At 39.3% G+C, this 24,960-nt stretch overlaps 2 protein-coding genes and 1 long non-coding RNA gene across 6 annotated transcripts; 1 reads left to right on the forward strand and 2 right to left on the reverse strand.

The window, feature by feature from the left end:
* The first annotated feature begins 309 nt into the window (after positions 1-309).
* On the forward strand, positions 310-6,794 carry LOC121948193. Its single transcript, XR_006106135.1, has 3 exons — positions 310-512; positions 1,260-1,418; positions 6,634-6,794. It is a non-coding gene; the product is annotated as an uncharacterized LOC121948193 (long non-coding RNA).
* Positions 4,994-8,932, reverse strand: polr2m (RNA polymerase II subunit M). Its single transcript, XM_042493421.1, has 4 exons — positions 8,599-8,932; positions 6,989-7,585; positions 6,620-6,842; positions 4,994-5,695 (listed from the first exon to the last, which is right to left on the reverse strand). The coding sequence occupies exons 1-4, from the start codon at positions 8,706-8,708 to the stop codon at positions 5,552-5,554; spliced, it is 1,074 nt and encodes a 357-aa protein (XP_042349355.1). The 5' UTR covers positions 8,709-8,932; the 3' UTR covers positions 4,994-5,551.
* A 1,795-nt stretch (positions 8,933-10,727) lies between these two features.
* On the reverse strand, positions 10,728-24,350 carry LOC121947864 (myocardial zonula adherens protein). 4 transcript variants are annotated; one of them, XM_042493143.1, is made up of 14 exons: positions 23,907-24,350; positions 22,367-22,447; positions 17,068-17,160; positions 16,174-16,335; positions 15,976-16,068; positions 15,758-15,871; positions 15,503-15,667; positions 15,041-15,166; positions 14,364-14,492; positions 14,174-14,268; positions 13,572-13,677; positions 12,579-12,662; positions 12,238-12,344; positions 10,728-12,135 (listed from the first exon to the last, which is right to left on the reverse strand). In XM_042493143.1, the coding sequence occupies exons 1-14, from the start codon at positions 23,982-23,984 to the stop codon at positions 11,547-11,549; spliced, it is 2,022 nt and encodes a 673-aa protein (XP_042349077.1). In that variant the 5' UTR covers positions 23,985-24,350; the 3' UTR covers positions 10,728-11,546. The 4 variants fall into 4 exon arrangements, with proteins under 4 accessions (XP_042349077.1, XP_042349238.1, XP_042348995.1 ...); XM_042493304.1 differs by having other exon boundaries at positions 12,238-12,299; positions 16,174-16,338; XM_042493061.1 differs by having other exon boundaries at positions 16,174-16,338; positions 23,907-24,349.
* Positions 24,351-24,960: the final 610 nt, after the last annotated feature.

The raw sequence follows: 24,960 nt of genomic DNA on the forward strand, positions 1-24,960 counted from the left end.
CTTTCACACATTTGCACTACAAACTTAAAATCAGCCGGATGTAGTCATCAGTAACAAAGAGATTAAAAAGTTAATAGATAAATTATTTAAGCCTTAACAATGTAACCAAAATAATAACAGTGTGTAATTAAATATGTCAAATGTTATAGATTTATAAATAAAACAAAACAAGTGTAAGTTTAACTGTTTAACCCCTTTAAACCTGAGCAAACTGGCTTGATTGGATTGTATATTGTTGATTTTGATGCGCAATCTGATGACGTTGGTGGGGTCAAAGGACAAGCAATCAGTCTCGGAAGAAAGGGGGTCATGACCGACTTCCTTATAATACATCCATGTGTCTTTGAAGTTATAAGAAATGCAGCTAAAAACAATAGAAAACTCTGCTAAAGTTAATTATGTGTTTCCACGTGTTAGTTTTATGTTGACAATATAAACCACAGTGTGTTTAAAAAAGAGAGTACGCCGCCTGTCGCAGCGCGTGCACCGTGGCCTGACACGTCTGTCTACAGGTGAGTTTAATCCGCCGCTAACCGTGATGCTAATTCATTTTATATTTTCCATTAACGTGCTAAAACGTTAGCGTCTAATGTCCGCTATAGCTTTAGTGCTAAATTAGCGCCATGTAAAATCCCAGGCGATAATGCCAGAGATGTTGGTGCCTGGAAAGCAGGACATTTAATGTCTTTTAAAATACGACCAAGAAGCACTATGTTCTGTTTTGTTGGCACAGTAAGAATAATGTCATTTATTTTGTTTTCATGCAATTTAATTGCAGCAGATTAACTGCTGGTTAAGGTGTACTTTGCCTGTGAATTCCACCTGTGGCATTTTTTGTTTACTTCCTACAGGGAATTTATAAACATCTCAAAGGTGCGTTGAATTCACAACATGTTTGCTGTTAGTGTTTTATCATGTGCCTTGACTGCAATTGAGTATTTTCTACAAGGTTAACTCTCTAAACTAGTTTTTTTGTTTGCATAAGGGTTGCAACGATATGAGAATTTCATGGTTGTCAGAAAATATTGCGAATTAATATAAATATAAATGAATTAAAACCAGTTTAGTTTTGGTTGAACAAATGTTTTATTATTATAGTTTAGTGTGTGTGTATATATATATTTGTATATATTTCGCTGCAACCTTAGTTTGGATATGAGTGAAATTGTGATTTCTAAAACAGTTGAACAACAAATGTTGTACAACAGAAGTTTTAGCACATAAGCATAAAGGTTTTTTGGTTGTGTTTTTTTTTGTAGTCCTTTGAAGACATGTCAAGACTTTGGAGGAGGTCTCAGAGCCATTGGAGGAGACGATTTCAAAGGCAACCATTTTTCGGTACTGGTTAGCGAGGTCAGCCCCCGGGAGCCCAGAACCTGTAACCGCACTAGGAGGCTGTGAACTGAACATCTACGTCGGTAGGATTGAACTGTACACACACATGCAGCTCTGAGGAAAGAGAACATACACACCCTCCTTCGTACCAATCCTGCACACGAGTTGATTTAAGAACTGTGATTCTTAAAGAGACATTGAACCATATACCTAAGTCTTTTATTAATTAGTTAATTTATTCATTTAGTGAGTGCACACAGTTTATTTTTTTAGTTTATTTAAGTGAAGTGAATCCGTGAATACGTTTACATTGCAATTTGAACTTACCTTGGGAATCCCACCTATTAACCACTTTTTCCAAGCATTCAGTATATGCATACAATATCTTTATTTGAGTCCTGTGTTTTTGTGATCTATGGTCTTACATCCTCTTGGCTCCCGACGTTCTTAGAGTTGTCTGAGTCTGGTCCAATCTTTGCACGTACCTGTAACATCCCTTTTTTGTACTTAGACGTACTGACACAGGTGATATTGTACTGCAGACCAAATATTTTTACTTTATGAGAATAATCCTGCACCTTTTCTTGAGTAGAGTTTTGATTGCAAGGCTTGTAACAGTATTTTTATTTTTTACATTGTTGTATTGGTACTTTTACTGGAGTAAAGGATCTGAGTACTTCTTCCACCACTGATTCCAGTGCAGTACGAGGAGGGAGAGCTGGTTCTAATTGGGATGAGGAGATAGGCTGTAACCTTATCTGCAGAAAGCTGCTGTGTGCTGCATTATTTCATCTCCTCGTGTGCCCTGAAAAAATATGACAAAAACATCAGAGAATGGAAAAAGCATGACCTCAGACTTTGTAACCTGGCAGATATAATCCAATCATTCTGCTGAGGGCCTAACTCGTGTTTAACGCCAGTCTATACATCATACTGTATATCTAATTTAAGGCTGAGCTGACTGGTCTTTGAAGAGGCAGTTTTGAAATCACATTCCAGTTTCCCCTCCCAAACAGCAAATTATTTCTACTCCCACGAGACGTGTGATTTCGGACTCAAGAGTTGGAGCAAATCACTTGCAGACTACTTCACGAGGAGCTTATTAATCTGAGACAAGGGGTCTGGGATTCAAGTCGAAGTATCAACAACCTCATCATCAATGGACAACTTTTAAAAAAAGGCTTCAACTAGAGAGTGTGTGCTCGGTTTCACCTCAACAACATCAGCATACGTTCAGAGTTAGGTTTGACGCCAGATACCACAGTGAAAAGCTACAGCAAAAATGTGCCCCATAATTGGTAACAGTCTCTGAATTTATGTAAGCAAGGTAGGCTGTAATTAATCCCAGCACAATGAGGATCCTCTGCGGAGTGTGCTCATGTATTTGTTATTGGACATCACCACAGGGCCACTCTGGAGCCCATCAGATACAGTGTCTAAATACACAGCAATCAGATGGATAATTTTTCCTCTAAAATATCTCCCACCAATGCCTCAGCAAAAATTACAAAGGTTATCAAAGGGCATCTCCCACCAGACTCTGACCCGCATGAACCCACCCTCATTTTCCCCAAAACGTGCCTCATTTCTTCCTCATTAAAACCCCTGAATCAGGCTGTTTAAATTAAGATGGCCTGCAATCTTCTGTGCGAGTTGGAAGAGAGATGATGGGAAAAGCAGTTTGGAAAGACGCTGAACGTAACGTAGCTGGCACTTCTTATCTACCACATATTAGCAAAGTTGAGAAATGGTATTTGCCATGTTGCATTAGCCTGCTGCCGTCCCATCATCGCCTGCCATTCCCAGCAACAACATGATCCAAATGCGGTCCAGATGTCTCAGCCATCAAGCTTCAATATTTCACTACCCCTGCATTAATCTTATCAAGTGTGTCACAGATCCCTGCCTGATAACATCACGCAGGATTTGAGAGAATCACTGCCTGCAGCTGACCACAGCTTCATTAGAAACTGATATCACCTTGCAGATTTATGTTGCACATAAATGGACTAAATAAGCTGGAAGTCTAACAATAGTTTGTATCTATAGAAAATAGTGAAACTTAAATGCTCTGCAGAGGGGGAGCTGGGTCTTTTTTTATCTGAACAGACAAAATCAAAATGTCAGCACTGATTGCCGTACAAAAACTCAGACAATATATGAAAAGCATTTTTTTGGTAAAATGACTTCATGCTTCGTTATCAAGATGTTGAGAGTAACAAAGTGTGTAACTCATGTACTTTAGCTCAGTTATGTCAGGTAAAGGTTAAAAGGGCCATTTTTCTGTCTATTTTTTGATTGTTCAGGCTTTACAGGTCCAGAAGAGCTGCATAATTAATCATCATTAATCATTAATTAATCATTTTATCCCTGTTAAAGTTGGTAGAGGGCTAAACAGGAAATTAGCCGCTCAGTCTTTAGTGCGCTTACTCTACTCTGGGCCCAGTGATGTGGGTGAGCTGGGTAATTTTAAATCGGGGAGGTCCAGCTTTTTAGTGTCATGTGTCACTCAGCAATGGGGCCCGCCTCCAACGCTGTATCCACTTTTCTTGACACATCCATTAAGATGACCCTTGATGTATGTAGATATAAATGTTTCATTTTAGGTAACAAAAACACAAATATTCTTATTTTTAGGTGATTATAAACCAATGAAAACACAGTTTTCAAATGTATTATATTACATTTTTGCCAATAAATGCCCCTAAAGCCTACACACAGGACCTTTAATATAAAGACTCACAGAGACAGACATGCATTTCAGAGATTGATCCATTTTTGAGCAGGTTTTATGCACACAGTAGATAGTTAACTGTATGATTAATATTTTTGGCGGGATTACAGTTCACCCCCTTACACTCCCCTCTCCTGCTGGCAGCTTTTTTCTTTGTGATGGTCTCCAAGACACTTTGAGAAATAACAGCGCTCTTGTTAAAGCCGACAGAGTAGTTTGTGAGATTGTGAGAGGCGCCATGACCTGACGCTTACAGGAGTTAAGTGACCACAAAGGCAGTACTATTACTTCTGAGTCAGAGACATTTTTAAATTTGGACTAAAGACTATATTGTCAGGTGAAGTGAACACTCAAACAAGAAAACAATTTTCCTGAAGCCCTCATCAGTAAGCAGTTTTATTCTAATGAAGATGGATTTTCATCCACACTGAAAAAGCTGGTGAGGCACTTCATATTATCTGAAACTGAGGGGAAAAATGGACCTGACTAGCGACCTGACTAGGGACGCACAATACTGGGCTCTTTGCTGATATCCAATATGCCGATAAATGACATCTAATTTGACTGATAACCGATACAAATCGATTTATCCACCTTCCCCCTACCCAATGTTATTTATCAAGTCTCTTTTGTGATGGACTTAACATCATATTATGCATACTCTAACTGTGATGGCCCACAAGCAGATGGACACATAAAATTCAGTGCTTTTTCAATGTATGTAGTTTTCATTAAAAATAGGAAAATACTTTAAATTAAGGTTGTTTTGTACATGTTCACTTTGTTAATTAATAAAAAAGGGTTTGTCATGTTAAGCATGTTGGCCAACTCCAATATTACATTTAAAAGCCATGATCTGCCGATCCTGATGATGTGCTGATATTAGCATGCATTCTCAGACCTGACTTTACACAAACACAACCATTTGGGAAATCTGAGCATTTATTGAATTATGTCACACATTCGTTAATAATGAAATCAAACACATCTGCAGGCTCATGTCTATTTCTCTAGACAAAGTTGTAAACAGTTAACTTTGTGCCAAAACAGTCTGCTCTGCCTGCTGATGAGTTTTAAGTGCATATCATTTTGAACATACTAAAATAGAAATTTCAGCATAATACTCAGGATGAGATAGCCCTGACAGCATCAGTATACTGATGAGTAACACTCCCCTCATGATACAAGCTTCAAATTTAGCATTTAAGACTACAACTCAACAGCAGGTATTTTTATTCCTGCAGGACACAGAAACAACTGAACCCAATACGAACTGAATGACTGAATGCCTGCCATTCAATTTCCTGAGCTGAGTCTGGATACCAACTCTGCCTTCTCACGGTGCAAAGACTCTTTTCCTCTCTTAAGAATTCTTGTCCTTGGAGTGAAAATCCTGTTTGATGGGTCCTGATTGCGAGGTCCAAAGCTTGTTTCCCTCAGGGCCAAGGTCACACTGGTTTCCCCAGCTCCGGCCTTCCAGGATCAGTCCTCCTCTGAGGAGAGCTGGGCTCCTTCATCGTGAACCTCTCTGTAGGCAGCCATGGGGCCACTGTCAGGAGTGTAGCTCCCCATAGAGATCTTCAATCCCTCAGACAGTTTCTGGGCTGCCAGCTTGGCCTGCAACTCCTGAAATTAAACACAGAAGAAAAGTTGACATGAATAGGCTGGTAAACAGAAAACAAGCACATTATTATAAAGCAGCAGAGCCATAGCTATTAAACCCTCAACAAAAGTAGGACTGATAATGAGCTTAACAGGCCTCCTTAAGTTGACAACAGCACACTGTTTGACGTTTGGCTCTGAAGTCATTACTTTGGATGTGAAGTGACACACGGAGCCTTCGCTGCTTGAATGCTGCCCTCTAGAGCCGAAGGAGGGATCTGATGTGGACGTAAATGAATTTCATGCTGGCATTCTTCTTATTAATATTAATCTAATTATTAATTAATTCCACATTTGACTAGATTGAGTTTGTATTTTCATCTATTTAAATTTAAATATATTTAAATATTTATCAGAGGATGTGCTAAAGTTTACAGTATAGATAATAGTCAAGTCCAATATGTGGTTTAATGTAACGTCAACAAACAGATGTCCACAGACGTGGGGAGATAACAGTCTGTGTCAGTGGGGTCCCGGGTGTTTTAAATGAGGCCATTGGCTGATGGGAAGGAACAGTTTTTTTATTTTTTTTATTTTTTTTTTTTTTGGCACAATATTTTGGTCCTGATGGACCTCCGAATTGACTTTGGCACTGTGTAAAAAAACAAACAAAAAAACAACAACGCAGCACTCTTATTCATTTGAATAAGGACAGTTTATGGATGAACTCCCACTAAATTCTTGTAATTCATCACATCTGACTGTGACCAAGTCATTCAAATACTGTTGCTTTAACATGCTACCACCAAGCATAGTGAGGAGCCTTATTCATTTCTTAAAGGACAAAATTTGCTTTTGGCAAGTTCAAATTTCTGGCCTTGTCAGTTTGATGTCAGTTTAACATTTACGCTGGATTTTTAAGTGTGTGGAGAACTCGGCTCCACTAACCTGCTGCTTCTTAGTTTGTCCCCTCAGAAGGACGGCCGACTCTTCCAGAGACAGAAGCTGGGCTGGACTGTGGTGGAGAGGAGGGAGTTTCGCTGCAGTGATGTCATCCAGGTGTTTCCTGTCCCGCTCTCTCCTGGCCTGCACAGAGAGCGGTGATGAGCCTTTAGAAGACTGGCTGGGTGACGACGATCCTGATGGAGAGATGTCACTTCTGTGGGGCAGCCTGGAAACACAGGTAAGACATTTTTATTTACAATAAGAACTATAAAAGAAAGCAAAATTAAGTTGCTGAATGAAATATACATAAAGTATTTTTAGTATGAATATTTACTAAAGTAATCATCATATGACGAAACAAAGTCCACTCACTGATTTGGTTTGAATTTTTGCTTCCTGAGCGCTGATGTCTTCTCTGTTTTTTCCAGGACATTTAGATAGTGAGGCTTTTTTGGTATCTGCTTTCTGAGAAAGTAATTGTCTCTTGCTGTGCTGTTTAATGGGTCTTTGGACTCGCTACTGAAACCAGTACTACTTTCAGACACTCTGACCCTTTCAAAGGCCTCCACAAGATCACCCTCTCTTGTCTCATCAGAGTTCAGCGTGGCCCCAGCAGCGGCTTCATCCATGGTTTCACCAGCAGCGGCCACTCTGGAGACAAACTGGTCCTGTTGCTCGTCCAAAGTGTTGTTTTCCTGCACATGAGCTGAGACAGGTAAGGTCTCGTCTTCCTGTACTGCATCGCGTGCAGCAACCTCACTTTTCCCGTGTGAGGTTGCTGGTGTGTTGGAGATAGCATGTTGTTGAGAAGTGAAAGCTTGCTGATACTTGGACTGTAACTCTGTCCTGGCAGCCGACACCAAGCCCTGTCTTCTCTCCTCTTCATCGTTGTGTTCAATGGCAAGCTGCAATTTCTCTGCAAAGTCTTTTATCTTTTTCCCTTTGTCAGGAAGACTCTGTAAAAACCTCCTGGGAACAACACAAATGCATAATTTGACATTATTCAAATGAAGCATGCAAAGATACAGATAGGAAACGAACAAACCAACACTAAATTGACGAATAGATATAACAAGGTTCTTGAAGTCTGAATGACAACCTCTTCAAAAAGTTATTTTCTAATTTGTTGTTTTGATGATGGGGGCGGAGTCTCTCCAAACTTCACATCCTTTTCTTTATTCATGAAACCATTAACTGACGCTGTATGAAAATGATCTGCATGTGTTATGTTTCTCTGTTCATTTATTCAGCTTTTTTTCCATTTCCATTACATCTGTATTGTGACTGTGACTTGTGTTCATTATGTTCAAATTACTAATAATACAGCTGTATAACTATAATAGTTGTGCATACGTGTTTTGGCCACTCTGTTCCTTTAATTGTAAAACAATAATCTAATCTAATAATCTAAAAAACAATAACAATCTTAACTCCATAGCACACTGACAGAACTTTGTTTTAAGTTACAATAAGAGAGATATAATAAATCAGCTTGTGTTTTACATTGTTATGATTTTGTAGTGTGGCAGTAAAGGCCATTAGTTGGTCTAAAATGGGCTGAGATAAACTTTTTACCACCAATCAATGTATTATAATGGCAATGCACTCACAGTTTTGGTTCATATGACTGAGCACAAAGATGATTTCTAAGTTGTAGATGTGTGCTCTGTACACACACAGTGTAGGGGACACAACACCCTGTGCTCTACTGATGGGACACGATACAACAGTGTAGCTTAGCTCAGTCACGATGGAGCATTAATTCAACCAAGAGCAACTAACCACAACTAATCAAGCTTATTTCGGTGCTTAATGTCTCTTCTATCAAACTCTTAAGACACTATCTAACTACGCCAGAAAGTCCCACATGAAATGATGATGAACTTAGCCCCAGTTTTAGCCTGCTCGGGGATCCCACACGGGAGGCACAAACACTTCCTGTACATTTATTTGTATATTTATGTCAAACCGTGTGAACCCACTTGTTTGAGAGTATCTTCTCCTGTCGCAGGAGCAGTTCTTGGAGCTCCTCTTTGCTCTGGTGTCTCAGGTCTCCCACCTGTCCCTGGCGCTCTGTCCACGACGAGGACATCACTGTTAGCTACTGACAGCTAGCTACAGCCATTCGCAAACAGCGCGAGATAAAGACTTAGCTCAACATGCTACATACAAGCTCTGATCAGACGTTTACGAAGTCAAAACTCCGCATGTTAACTGGGTCTTTCATAGTTGGGGAGTTTCATAAACGTCTAAAGGTGGCAGGTTAACTTCTTCAACACATGAGACAACAACATTTCAAAGTGGGATTCTTCTTCGTGGGCGGAAGTTGAAGATGTGAGGTGTAGCTCTACCGCCCCCTCTGTACGGGACAGTGTAATGCAGCTCTTCACGACGCAGGTGGTGAAGACTGCCCTCTGCAGCTCAAATGTTGTCATCAGTACCAAGTTTAGATCTCAAAGACTTGTCTGTAATCTTCTGATAGTTCTTTATATAATACATTTGTTTCTTCTTTGTGCCGTCAGTCTGAACAGGCTTCACAGTGTCAGATTTTCCATAGCTGCATTTTCCAGTCTAGATGTTTTCCAGTCATTGTGCCAATCCATTTCTCACTCAGCATAACAAACAATGACCCAACTTTAGCCAAGAGTTTACAGCTGTGTCCTTTGTATCTCCTCTCACAGGTCAAAGACAGTTCAACACAGGCAGCTGCACAGTTGGAGTGAAATATTAGGAGACATTATCTTTTTAATTCTTTTCAAAATATATTTTTATTTCCTTATTTTCCTTGTTTATCTTCTTAAATGCATGTACTAATAGTCATTTATGTTTTATGTTCCACATCAGATCTCATCAGACAGGAGTGGTGGATCTTCCTTTAGGCAACATGGGCAATTAATATGTTCATTAGTGAGTGATTATCACAACCAAATTTTTCCTTGGAGGACTAAAACTGAAACTTTGACCTTTTGTATCATATCTCATTGTATTGTATTGTATTGCATCATATAGACTAAAAATGATACTGATTTTCTATGCAAAGTGTCACTATACCCATCTTGCTCAGATTATAGAAAATAATTCATAATAATTAGAGATCCTCGATATTTAAAGATCATCTTTACCCCACCCCCCCAAAAAAAAATCAGCATTGATATTTACATTATAATTTTCAAAAAATTATATATTTGAAACAAATTTTGCTAGAATCATTGGGCAGGCCTAATCAACCTTATCGCATTGAAGATAAAGTGAAAATAAAAAGACAAAAGCCACTTAAAGCGCCAAAGAAACCATCATACCATATTTTTTATTGCTTGTTATTTTTTATTATTATTTGTTAGTTAAGCTGCAGACAAAGCTTGCGTAGGGTGTAGGATTGGTGAGGTCCAGCACTGCAGTGTTTTACATTGATGGCCTTTTTTCACATTTGATTGTTTCTCCATTATCTGCCCTCATCCTCTCTTATCAAAATCCCACAAACTAATGGAAACAGGTGTATCATGTGTACATCATGGTAGTTCAATCTGGAGCACAAGTTTGGATGCACTACAGATATCATTGACTGCACATTTTAGATTTTGTCATTTTAATCCCGATCCTAATCCTGCCATATATCTATTTTTAATATTTTTTTCATGCACTACACACAGCTTTGGAGATGCTGGAAAGATTTAAAAAAAAATGTTTTTATGAATCTACAAGTTTTCTTGCAAAGTTATGACTGATATGAACAAATGCATCAACACTATGTATTGCCTCACTCTGTATCGGTCTGTGTTCATTGCGCAACATATAAGAATTACAATAATTACTAATAATATGTTGAGTGAAATAGCAGAGTTTTTACTGGGCGTGTACAGATAGAATACAGTTCCTTAGATAAAGTCGCTGACCTTGACCTGATAAGTTTATCTGGAGTTCAGTAGGGATGCGTGACATATTTGTGTGAAATTGAATTATTAGAAATGGAAGGAAGAGAAACTCTGTACAAAGCCCTTTTTGTGTTTCTTACCATCTGTGATAAATTAAGACAGAGTGATCCACATACACAAAAGGGAAGTAGTCATAAGTATACAGGCTTCAGGCTGTAGAAAATGTACAAATTGCACAGTTTGTACTTATACAGTAAATTCTTTTATTTTATCCAAAGATACACTGGCCTCTTACCATTAGTTGCAGTTTGATATGTATCGTTAAGGAAAAGGCACATCATAAAGCTTTTTCAAACACAGTTGTGGCAGTGCAGACAACAGCTGGGTAATACTTGTGCCTGTGGCTCAGGAATGGCAGTCACCTCAGTAAGGTCCATTTATCTTTAAAGTGATTGAACAGTCTTATCAACAGTTCAGAAATTTAATTTACATTAAATTACTATATTACCCTGTTGCCAATTTAAAGAGATTCACTCCCACCACCGGTATCAGATAGTAGGCTGTATACAAAGGCATAAAGCATGTTAATAAATATTTTGTACATAATGCAACAATAAGAAAATAACATTCATGTCATTTGTACAGAGCCGATATAAAATGATTGGAATACACATACAGTTTCAATCTTTATATAGGACTGAATACTCAAAGCTCCACGAGCATCATAAGTAGGCTACATTCACTGTAAACAAAACAAATATAATCCTTCAGTACATTACTTAAAAATATATTTTTTACAGAGAATCAGATTATTTACACCCTACAACAAGCAACATTTCATTATTAGTGCTACGCTGAAAACCTACATCTGACTTTTTACACCATGTTTTCCAAAGTGACAAAGAAAGGACTAAATCACCTCTGTGTCACAAACTGTTAGTTTTAAAAAGAAAAACTAAAAAGACGACTGAGTTTTAAAGGCATCAATCTTCTCATTTAACTCTCGACAAGGAAGCGAATAAAAGTATCCCCTAAAATGTCAAACTCTTACTTCAAGATCAATCTATATTTAACTTTGCAGTTATTTCCATGAGTTTCATAAACGGCGTGTAAACTTGAGGTGCTCTTGATCTTGGTTGCAAAGAGGATAGGGAAGAAGTGGATTCCTCAGGACTTGATCGTGTGTCTGTGTTTGTGTCTGTGTCCACTTCATCTGTCCCGGACTGGACCGGATTTGCAGGAGTCTCAGATTCAGATGGGGAACTGTAGGGGAACATCCCATTCGATACTGTGAGGTTGGACTGCAGGTAGCGGCTGTACTGGACAGGAGTGTACCTCAGTAAACTGGACTCCAGCCTGCTGGGTGGAGGGTTGTTAGCCTTGAACGTCCTTGGTTGGGTGGGTGATGTAAGGTAGTGGAATGGATTTATGGTGGGAGATGTAGGTGATGAAGGTTGTGTGAAGGATGAAGGTTGTGTTGGGGATGAAGGTTGTATTGGGGATAGGGGTTGTGTGGGAGATGGAGGTAGAGTGGGTGATGTAGGTGTCACTGGTGGTGGAGGTTGAGCAGGTGGTGCGTGTTGCATGGTATGGAGATGAGTAGGTTCATGAACAAGAGGTTCAACATCATGCCTTTTTGCTTCATGGCTGCAGATGCACATCAGATATCAGAGTGAGAAATCACCTTCAAATGAAGCAACAAATATAATCTGATGCTTCTAAATTTGTGTTTCTACCTTTGCTTCTTACCTGGGGAGTAGATCACAACCTACTCCTATCTCCCTGGTTTCCAAAACCTCTCGGGGTCTATTCTGTGTGGACATAAAATACTTCAGCTTGTCTTCTAATTCATTATTCTAGGAAAGAGGAAAACAGGAAACAACACTGTCAGGTCAGGTGCATGCAAAGGACTCCAGTCACTCTACATGTAAAAGCGACAGACAGGTGCAGTGACACGAAGAAATCACACAAGGCGTTGAGTGCTCAGCAGCCCCAACAATCATCTGTACTGTAGTCATGCAGCAGATCACCACACCAACCCAAAATTAAAACACACAGTAAACACACGGCGGCGTATCTTTTATTCTTACCTCACACTCCACTATTGCAATTCTGTCCAGAAGCTCTGAGATGAACATATCCTTCTGAGCAACTTGAGCTCGCAGTGATTGAACCTTCACAAATCAAAGATTTAAAACAATTATCATATGTACATGGTTAGATCCTTTCTCTGCTCAGCTTATTCATCAAATATTGTGATTCTAATATTGATTTATTAAAAATTTTCTTGGAAGCTTCCTGGAAAATAGCTATGTGATTTGGTGCTAATTATATCAGTTAGTCATGCAGCGTTGACTTGAGTTCAAGAAGAAAACTTTGTTTTTTCTTGCACGCCTCCACAGAAAACAGTAAACATATTAAACTTAATATTTAAAACTGAACTGAAAGTGAAACTTATCTGTGTTCTTTTCAAAATCAGACTCCAATACTAAGGATTTTTAGTAAACATGTATGTGTTTGGGAAGCACTGAGCATACCACTTGGTAAGTGAGACTTGGATTATACTGCACTAGTTAAGGAAGAGTTGGTAAACGGATGTTTTGATATACTTTTGCTGAATCAATATGTTTTCCTTTTTCTGAGGAGGCATGCGCGAAAAATAAAGTTTTCTTCATGAGTCCAAGGTAACATGTCATGGCTATTTGACATACAAGTGGTCATTTGTGGTTGAAGTATTCCTGTATTAATTAAGTCACTGTTTATATATTATTGGACAATATATACGAAAAAATTTACATTGTTTTCAGTTAAACTGAATTTTGAGTTCAGGCTCTTATAATGTCGTTTAATCACTAAACCCTTTATCTTTAGATCATGAGTCTGCATCCAAACCAGCACTACGCCCTACCCTTTATTGACTCTGGGTCAGATTAAGTAATATGTTCCTAATTCACATTTTGGATGGTAAACAAACATCTACCACTTAAGCTAAAGTATGCATTTGATACACACCCTTTATCAAAACACGAGTAGGATGGAGGAACAGATCCGTTGTCACACACGGATGAATAAACTCAACTCACCTCCTCAATCATTCCTTTGACTTTCCTCTGCTGGCAGAACACCATGTCGTTCAAGTGTTTGATTCTCTCTTTGAGATCCACAGATTCAGATTGCAGTTCTTTGGACCTAAACAGGACCAGGAACCAGTTTAACACGCATTTCAGTCCAGGTGAAACTGAGTTTTATCTTTCCCAGAAATGTGCAGCCAGGTTGCGTGCTTCTCAGATCAAGAATAACAAACTTTAGAGGGGAAAAAAAGCACTGCAGCACAAGAAGTAGTACAACTGCTTTGGCGCTACTGAGGCTTCATGTCAGCACTCTAATGTCAACTGAATTCCCTTTAAAACAAAACTGATATTTTTTTAAGCTTGACAGTTTATTTCTAAACTTGATATAGTCTGTCTCAACTCAAACTCCTCCTCGTAGTTTTTTCGAGTCGTACTTGTTCAAGTAACATGGAACTAGTAATCATGAAGAGCCAACTAGATGACAACATAGTAAACTCCAACTGCTGATGAAAATTGTTTGATACAGTAAAAAGCTCAGGTAAAAAAATGTGAATGGGCCTTTAGTTGGGCTCATTTCATTACACCGCTGTTTGTTTATGTGGACTTTCTTGTACCTTTTGGCTATAGTTGCATCAGTTTTGTCTGTCAACTCCAGCAAGCGGAGTCGCTGTTCAGTTTCCTGCAGCTTCTTGTAGAGCTGACTTTTTTCCTGTAAAAAATATTTTTTCATTCATTATTCATTTCAAGGTTTATTATCTGCAAAAAGTGTAGACTGATTTCTATTATGCTAAAATTTTGCCTTACCTTTCCCATACACTCCAGCAGACGCTCCACCTCAATGATCCTCTGATCCCTCTCTGCAATTTTGGCCTCTGCAATCCTGATGTTTCTCTCTGCTTCTTCCAGTCGCCTGATGTATTCATCAAGTTGGGCCTGTGTGAGCAGATGTATATATGTTTGAATGCTTAAGCATATATGTAAACATATACTGTAAAACAGTAAAACCTCAGTATCCTTTATTGACCTTTTATTGGTCTTTGCACATTTAAATGTTGTTTTTACTGGCAGCACATTTCTATTTCTATTTTGTTTTTACCTACCATGGTTTTTATTGATTGGTTTTATACTCTTATTTTTATCTTGCTTTTACATGTCTAGTTTTAATTCCTTACTTTTTTCAGCATTGAGCACTGTTGTCACTTTATCATGTTAATTGCTGTGCTGTCGGTTGTATGTGTAAAAAAGGACAGACTCACTCACTGTAAACTTAATCTATCTACGGGTATAAATAGTTACATTACCTTACCTTACCTTACCTTACCTTACCTTACTGCAGTTCTTAATTTGATTGCACTGCATCATATTTTTTGTAAAACCCATAACATTTAAGACATCCCGAGTAACCATCTCATGACATTGGTTTCTATTGGCACTGAAACTGTACTTGATGAGTTAATGAATAAGGTGTAAAGAATGCAGACCTGTAGCTTTTCGATCTCCTCCCTGTGTTTCCGTTGTTCCTCCAGCAGCTTCTCCTCGTACTCCCGCTCTAGCTTTGCTGAGAGCTCCTGCAGCGCCTGATTGTTAGCTTCCCGTGCAGACTCCACCTGGACCATTCACAGCAAAAATTAGGCTGATTACTCCATATTGACACTAGAAAAGAGGATACAGATGCAGCTGATGTGTTGCAGTGAGATAATCTGTTCTCACATCTAGAGGATTGTAGCATAGTTTTATATCGACTATTTCTCATATTACTGTTAATAACTTGTCAGATCATTTTGTATCCGGCCATTTGAGCACCCATTTGTCACACCAGCTGGGTGACCAGTATCTTAAGGAATGTGCCAGAGCAGGTACTTCCACTGTAATGTTTTGTGGATGCATAAGGGTTTGTGTGATTGAGTGAGTGTATGCTTACACACAAAACGATATGTGATTACCTGCAGTCTCAAAGTCTGGTTTTCAACCTGCGCCGCCGCCAGCTCCTTCTCTTTATCTCTGAGCTCTTGTTGTGTTTTCTCACAGGTGCTTCGTAAACTCTTCACCTCGTCTCTAGTGTCCACTCTTTTCTGACAGTTCTCCAGAAGGGATTTCTGCAAAGGAAACTTCTTTTACTTATCAAGCTGCTTCCTCTGTGACAACATGCAGCTGTTATGGAGTACATTCTCACAGATTCAGTGACATTGATTTGTTACCTGTAGGCTGAGGTTAGAAGATATGAGGGAGCTGTTCATCTGATCGAAGCTCTCCATGGCTGCAGTCCGGACCCTCACCTCTGACTCCAGACTCCTGCGATGTGCGTTGGCAGCCTGCAGAGACACATGGCACACTAGTCAGATTTATTCACAGCTTCAGAGACTGGAGTTTGATGAGGGAGTTTGGAGCAGTCACACAGTTTTACATAATTCATTACCCTGATTTCCTGTGAGAGCTTCTGCATTGATTGCTGCATTCCTCCAAACTGCCCGTACATCCGCTCTCTCACCTTCTCCAAAGAATCTCTCACCTGTAAACACAACATACAGATATATACACAACATCCCATACAGCTGTGTACAGATAATGCATCGACCTGAAGGCCTGGCTGCTTGTTGTGTTAGTCTCCACTCACCTCCCTGATGTACTTCATCTCATCCTGAAGGTGACTGGCTGCCCACTCGCGCGCCATCACCTCCTGCTGTCTGTCCGAACCCATCCTCTGCACTACGCCGTACACTTTGGGCCCATGATGCTGCAGCGAGGTTTCTGGCGCCCCATTGGTCATATCTCCGAGCTGCTGAGGGAGACAGGATTCACAGGTCAGGTTTCTGTAGCCACCCTCCACCGAGGCTGACCTCTTCTATTATAGTGCTTGTGTATTCGTGTGCTCGCTTCTGTGCATACATGCACACTTTCAAGTGCATCCCATGTTTGTGTGTTTGCATGTGGATGCACATGCCTGCATATGCACACTTGATCAGGTATTTCCAGCGCTACTGCTGCTGAGCACTGGAAACAGGAGGCTGGGAACAAACAGCTAAAAAAGTGCAGGGTGTATTGAAGGTGTCATGTTTCTGCAACCCAGTACATGAGCTGCTGCCATGTCTGCCTATTGTACCTCCAGCAGCCGGGGGACCAATGAAAACAGATGCACACCAGCAGAGGAGAAGTGCAGCATTTTAAACAATGCAATAACTAAATAACAAATGACAGTTATAGTCATGGGCACAGATACATTACAGAGCTGAAGCTTAGAGATTCAATTTCTTTAAATATTTCAGTGCTGCTGTGAAGGAGGCAAATTTTAGGGCTGCAGCTAATGCCTTTTGTCCTCACTGATTAAACTAGATAGACCTGAGACATCAAATTTGTTACAGTCATTTTCAAGCATCTGTTCATGTTGAACATCCATGAATACATTATTAATGACGTGAAACGTGTTTTTACAGAGGGATGATGGTGACACACGTGCTGAAGCGGTGGCAGTGTCATGCCTATTATTCATGTGTTGGATGTGGCTGTCTACCTGCTGGGGTGACTCCCTGCCAGCTGGCCTCTCTCTTTGGATCAGCCCATTCTTCTTCTTCCATGTCCCATTGACGGTCTTCTCTTTCTCAGCCTACCAAAACAAAATAAAAATATTCAAGATTGCTGTTGTGGGTATTTCACTTCAGACTAGGTGTGGATCCTGGAAAGTTTAAACATTTACATAATTTTTATTTTGTGCAAAAATTTAGCTTTGACACCTTCTAATAAGCAAAGTTTCTATTGCAATAATAATAGTGTGATTATTTCTGGTTACGTGTACTGTAGAAAAGGTCAACAAGACTCAGGATGCAAGCAAACAAATCTTGCAGATGTTTGCTATTTTAACTTTTTTTTTGCCCCAAGAGAGTGCCCCAGTAATGAGTCCTTAATCTCAGAAATTAGTTAGCATTTTATATCTCCTGTTTCCCTTTTCTCAAAGTCAGTGGGTTTTTTGAATGGGTTTTTGGTCAGAAGCCTGAAATAAGGTCTATAGTTAACTCTAGCTCAAGAAACTTCCCTGTTTTTTTCTTCGACACAAAATTTGTCATTTAATGCCACGCTTGTGAATTTTTTAAGCTTTTGATCTTAAAAAAATGGTTTGGTAACAAGTGGCTAAATGAGACTACAGAATGAACTCATGCTGAACACAGCCTCACAGCCCCATCACGGTGGTGATGTTAGGTGTAATTCGTTTAAATATTAACGTTTGCTTTTTACTTCTGGCAGTGGTATTTATACTTCAGAAATCATAAAAGGCATAGGCCATAAGCCTTTTTTTTTTTTTATCAAGGACACACGCCAATGCTAACTTCCACATCAGCCTTTAGAAAAACAGCATCCCTGAGGCACTCTATACTGTCTTAATTTAACTATTAGAATTTCTTTTCTAGATCATTCCTAAAAATGTTTTTATGCATGTGGATGTAAGAAGTGTTGTATAAGCTGAGCTTGTTTGTTTTATGTCACTGCAACAATGTTTACATAGTTATCCAGAGTTCCTGCGGTGGGTATGGGGAGGGCTTCACAGGTTTCTCCTGTTACATAAGTAATACTCTGGGGGAAACAAAAGATAAAACTTTTTTTTTTCTTTTCCATTGGATGGATAGATAGATAGATAGATAGATAGACAGACCTATTATTCTGTAAAAGAGGCATCGGTCTCCACATCTCTCAGAGATAAGAGTGAGGAGCAACTAGGACAAAGATGCCAGTGTTGTGTTGTGGACAGAGCAGAGCCTCACATTTCTCCACCACTTCATCTACAGAGGACGTGCTGTTGAGGGCCGGCTAATAGGCGGATGTGAATTCCAGCAGATGGGAGGGAAGAACAGCCATCTTTATGTTTTAACAACACTGCAGCCTCCGTCTCTGAGAGAGAGCTCTGAATAACAATGCTCTGTGTGCTGTCACTCCAGCTTTGAATTTTACAATGCCAATGTTTGACAACAGTGGTGGACAATGTTTGCCTGCGTCTTGTAGCCGAAACTGCAGCCGTTGTTTAACATCAGTGGAAAGGACAACAGAATTTCTTTTGTTTTTGTAGCCTTGAGGAGCATTACCTCCGCACAGAAGTCACTGATTGCCTGAATCATGTGAACATGAAACTATAGAAACGCTCCTTTGAAATAATTACTTGTCAGTCTATTGTCATGTTACTATGTAATTGTTTACTTTAATTGCTTTATCATATGACTGCATTGCAAAGGACTTGACTGAATGAATTAGCTTCTCATTTCTGACACAAACAATAAAAGTTGCATTTGAAATAACAACACAAAGTCCCTCTCATGTATTACATGCGACTGAATCATGTCCACTTTGAAGAGGCTTTCAGCCATTGTGGAGATAAAATCCAATGATGTAGAAACTTCTATATGTAGCAACTGTGTCTGTCCTCTGTGTGCATGCGGTTGTCATGGTTCAAATGCATTACATCTTTTCCAGGCCATAGTCATCAGTTGGATTGTGTTCATGATGTGTCAGGTTGCAGGATACACCCATTCTAAATTTATGATGAAGAACCACTTTAACCAGCTTTTCTACTGAAACATAATATCTCTGGATTTCTCAGGCCGAGGATGTTTCCGTCATTTCCTTCCCCCTTGATTAAATTCACGTTGTCCCTTTTTCCTTTTACTTTCCCATATGGTCACACACTGAAAAAAAGTGCCACTGACCTACATTTGACCTCCAGATTACATCTAAGAGCAATTTACAGGGGAAATTTAAGCACACTGGCTAAATGAAAAAAGTGGACATGTCCAAATTACTGGGATAAAAATGTAGACCTTCTCAACTGTGTCACATTTGAACATTTAACTAAATGCTGTTGCAACAATAACAGTCATATGTAACAGCGATTACTGCAGCAGCACCTGCACAGTGCTAAGCTCAGCGTTGAATACACAATGAGCACATGAAGAGGACACAGAGAGGTGAGTTTTTAACCTCTTGAACCCTGATATTCCCCTGAAGAGGCTTGAAAGTTATGATTTATCCACTCTGCACTAGTTTCACATGCAAATTATATATACACTTGTAATTTTGAGGTACTTAACTTGAGTATTTCTATTTTATGCTGCTTTTACTCCACTTAATTTCAGAGCAAAGTATTGTACTAATTGGGCCATCTCTACCAAGCACATATAATTTACTATTTTCTTTGAGTCATTTGAATGCGTCACCTGACCTGGCATGCCAGGACCCTTTCACTGAAGGCAGGTGTGCAAAATGTCGAGCAGGGAAGACGCCAAGAGGATACAGTCAGTCTTTAAACGCCTCGTGTTTGGTTAATCTTAGTCATTGTTTGGTGACTTCGTTTATCGCCCCGTTGATTTGAGCTTTGTTTTTATAAAGGTCTGTTTATTCTGGGAAGTTTGTTTGGAGTTATAATTTCGTTTTGACGCGACAGTAGACAAATCACCAAAGCTTCACCCAGCAACTCTCCACACATCCTGCAAACCAACCTGCACCCAAAGCAGCTGGATAATGAAAACAAACAGTGAGTACAACCAAATGCAGCGATGCTATCATATCTACCACGGCTGTGTGTGCGCGGCTGTTTCGAGATTATTTAGAAGCTGCAATGTGACTTTTTACTTTACTACATTTACTGAAATAGACAACCACAACTGCCACAGTTGATTAATCAATTAGCTGGTTGTCAGAGAAAAAATATTGGCAATTGGGCAAACATTTAAGTTGTTTTAAAGTTGTTTTTTAATTAATTGTGGAACTATTTAGAGATGAGTGTGTGTTTTGTTTGATTTTTTAAAAGTATTTTTCTGCATTGGGCAATTTTACCTTTAATACTTTAAATACATTTATCTAATAATACTTTTCTACGTTTTCAGAGCACTACTTGTAACAGAGTGTTTTCACAGTGTGGCATTAGCACTTTTACCTAAGTAAAGGATCTAAATACTTCCTTCACCACTGCATATATCTATATTTTAAAAATGACAATAAGCATGAAAAAAGGGATGGAAGGACACTGTGCAGGAGAGGTTAGAGACCAAAAATGGTTTATGAAGAAAGTACCCCTCCCATTCCATGACAATGATCATATTAAAAAAAAAAAATAATAAAGTAATGCATAATTAATCAGCACTTCAAGACTAAGCAGCAACACAAAACTGATATATATGTACAAATTACAAAAAAAATGTGTGACAAAGAAATCCATGAAGTGTTATAAATCTTTTTATCTTATTTTTTCAAAATTAGAGTCGTTTTCAGATGTTTTTTTTTTTTTTTTAAATAACGACAATGCAGATGTTGATTGTTAGGATGGAAGTAGGTGTTTTAAAAGAGATGGCCCTTAAAGTGTCTCAGGGAATATGTGTGAATCAATATCTTTGAGTAAAAAAGACCAGGCCAGCATCACCACGCTCTTCTGTTTTTGGAAACTTTTAGATCTTACTATAAACCATCTAAAGCTCATTAATTGTGCATAACCCCCTGCCTTTAAACAACAAATATTCAGTTTTACATGTTTTTGTAGTTATAAAACAAACAAGATAAAATATATTATTAAAAAATGTCAGTTAGAGGTACTGGTAGGCACCAGTCTCCCCTTTTCCTGTCTTTGTGCTAACTCTGGGTATTAATGTCAAAAAGTAAATTTCCCATAATGTTATTAATCCTCAAAGGCCTTTCTTACTATTGTGTTTGTACTCCATTTCCTCCCACCCCTTTATTGCACCTCAGGCCTCAGTTGATTGTCTGATACAGTGCCACTGAGCTGTTAGAGCTGCTGCTGTGGTTAGGGAGAACAAGCTGCACAGTTGCAGGGGTGCAGAGTTTACGTCCGCACTAAACACACATTGGAGTACACGTCATCACTGAGCACATGTGTGTTACTCTGCACGTTGTAGTCACTCTTGACCAGACTGTCCTCTGTCATCAGTTCCAATAGGCATGGTCACACCCTCCCAAGGGAAGCACAGTCAGAGATTGCGGCAGCGTGCTATCAGAGTGGAGTGTTGAGGTATGTTAACTAGACGAATACCATACACCCTGGCCAAGGTTCATATAAAACATACCACCATGTTTCTGTAAGGATTCTGCGCTTTGAGAACCAAAATCCCTCTCAGTGCCAACAGTAAGTTCTCACACTTATCAAACTCTCGCTGTCAAACGCTGGCATCAGCCTCTGGACCAACAGATCCTGAACACAAACAAAGCTAGGGGCAGAACCACCTACAGCAAACACCTGCACAGCCTGCAGCACAGACTCCCAATCATAATCCACACAGTCACAATCTGCACTAACAGACATGGAGAGTGTAATTATGCAATTATGTAAGAACATGCAAATTTTTTGAGCCAAGTCTGTTTAGTTAGTTTGAGTTCTCACTGTGCCTCAGGTGTCTCATGTGATGTCAGATATTGTGTCTTTAGCAGTTTAAATATTTTCTATTGTATGGAATAGATTTATTACACCGAGTCAGAGTTGAGCTTTGAAGTAAATGTGAAACAGCTGTGGGTGCATTATCACATGCGCACACACCCTTCTGCCATGATTGTGTAACTGGTCCAGATGATAAAATACACATAAATCTCTGTGGCTCTTTATTTGTATTATATGATGAATTGGTGTTGTATTTTCAGTGCTTATAATTCTTCCACATCACTACTTTTTAGAGTGCCTTTGTGTGTGTGGTTTGATTAAACTCCATTCATTAAAACCTTTACCTATCTAAATAGGGCTGTCAGGCAAGACTTATAGGCAGGATGTAGCAGGATGCAGCGTGGTTAATTGCAGAATTTCAATGAGGGAGAATTACACGACTTACTGTGTCTGAGTTTGAAGTGTTTGGCTCCTTGATGCCATTGTCTCCCGCGTGTAGAGTTAAGCGAAGGCGTCTGATCCTCCTCTGAGAAAAACAAACAGACAAAAAGCAAATGAAACATATTCTGCACGCAAATTAATGTTTGTATTATGTCATCATGTGAAAATGTAGAGGAGCTGACATTGAATCACTTAAACCAGGGCTGGAATTTTGCTATAGCCATGAGTCAAATGCTGGTAAAATATGCAAGTGGCTGCTAGATTTGCTCAGTATTGAAATGTAACTAAGTAAATTTACTTAAGTACCATAATGAGGCACTTGTACTTAAGTATTTCCATTTTTCTGCAACTTTAAACTCCGGTTCCACTACATTTGAGAGGGAACCACTGTACTCTTCATTCTCTTTTGTTACTTTTCAGACGTGGAATAATAATACAAAATAGATTAAGATAAAACTTTAAGTTTCTGGAGTTAGGAAAATTATATGAAAAGTATTTGAAGTAGTTAAAATTAGCCCCCCTCTTACCAGCTGCAGCATTACAGTACAGTGATGTACAATCAATGCATCAACAGTTCTAAACAATTATATAAAAGTCTTTACTGAAATCAGCCGTTATACATAATTAGTACTTTTACTTTTGGTACTTTTAAGTATATTTTGATGGTCATGCTTGTCAAGTTCACTTGAGTAAAATTTTGAATACAAGACTTTTACTGCCAACAGACTGTTTTTACGATTTGGTATTGCTACTTTTACTTGTGTAAAAGATCTGAATATTTCTTCCACCACAGATTTGCTTTACTCTCCAGCCAAAAAAGTAGTAATCTATTTAATGGTGGGTAGATTTTAAAATCCACCGAACACAGTGGCAGGTGGACAAAAAGTTTAACCCCTGCAGAAGCTGTAGCAGAGAACAGATCTCACACACCTTAACTGTTCACTATGGGTTTGTTTATAGTCAATGGCAACAGAGCTGTAAACAAAGTTTATGTAAATGCTCTGAAAATGCTTACGGCTACAACGTAATATTTACATTACAGTGAGTGACTTCTTGTGTAACAAACAACAAAAAAGTAGAATTAAAAATTTTTAAAGAATTGATTTCAACATATTCCCCTAAAACATATCACTGCAGTTATGAACCCAGATCATACTCAGTTTACCAAGGCTCTTTCATCATTATAAAACAATGGGAATACGTTTAAAGGCCAGTTTAGTACAAAGGCCTGTTTTATCAGAGAGCTGTTCAAATAAACATGACAGCCCTGCCTCCTACACGCTCAGCTCCCATTACATGCTCCTGTAAGTGAACACATCCTATCACAAACATGAACAGAAAGTGTTAGCTGGGACTGGGAACATTGATCCCACTGTATACAGACAAGAAACAAGTGGCTACAGAGTTAAAAGCATTGGGGGACAAACAGCAAAGGGAGGGGAAAAAACACTGGACTGTTTGCAAAATACAGAGGAGAATAGAGGGAGAGAAAAGGGGGAAACAGAGAAGAGTTTCAGTGTCCTGACTTCTCTGGGACTTCTTACCTCACTTGAAGACTCTGGAGAGTCCTCTGTTGTGGTGGTGGTGGTGGAAACAGTTCGTCCTGAACCGTAGCGAAGCATGTCTCCTCTTCTGTCCACTCCTCGTTTCTCTTCCTCTCCCTCTCCCTCTCCGGACCTCCTCCCACCCTTCCTCTCACTGCTCCTTCCTGAGTTTTGCTCAGACTCTCAGAGCGACCATCTGCCCCCGGCTCCAGCCAGGGAAGAGGAGGGAAATTCCACTTTGTCAAGTCTGGTGCTGGTGCTGGAGTTGGGAGTCAACAGGGCCCTGAAGTTGCCTCTCTGTCAGTGAAGTGATCAGGTGTGATCCAGTAACACACTCAGCAACACAAACACAACTATGTCATTGTCTTAATTCCTGCTGGACTGCTCCTAACTCCACCTGGTTGACAGGCTTGTCAGTCACTCAGCAGCCTCCCTGCCCCTCTGTCTCTCTCTGCCTGCCTCTCTCTCTCTCTCTGCATTCCCATCAGACCTGTCGGGCCACATTTCAGCTGCCTCCCTTGTCTATTCCTCCTGAACTGAGAGAGCAGGACTTTCAGGGAGGGGCCTCGTAGGGGCTGGGACAGGTGGAGCCCTTCTTATCAGCAGGAGTGGCTAATAAGAGGAACTGGGACTTACTGTTCATGTCACAGTTCAACAATATCTGTTATGGCTTTACACGGAAATCTTTACACGGAAGTCTAATAACTGCAAAATATATATCTACTACATAATAGTCTATTTCACAGTTTTTATAAGCAATGAACAAAATATGTTTCTTTTATCAAAAGCTTGGTCACTAACTACGCAGTGGTGGAAAGTAACTGAGTACATTTACCCAAATTTAAGGTACATCCACTTAAGTATGTTTAATTTTTTAAGTCAACATATCAGAGGGAAATATTCTACTTACTACTCTACTTCATTTATATAACAGCCGTAGTTACAAGTCACTTTTCAGATTAGGATTGTACACTCAAAACACAGGATCATCTGCATATTATGTATAAATGGAGATTAAAATATCAAACACCATATAAAATAGTTAAACTTAGAT

The sequence above is a fragment of the Plectropomus leopardus genome, chromosome 1, assembly GCF_008729295.1.
Source record: "Plectropomus leopardus isolate mb chromosome 1, YSFRI_Pleo_2.0, whole genome shotgun sequence".
Lineage (NCBI taxonomy): Eukaryota > Metazoa > Chordata > Actinopteri > Perciformes > Serranidae > Plectropomus > Plectropomus leopardus.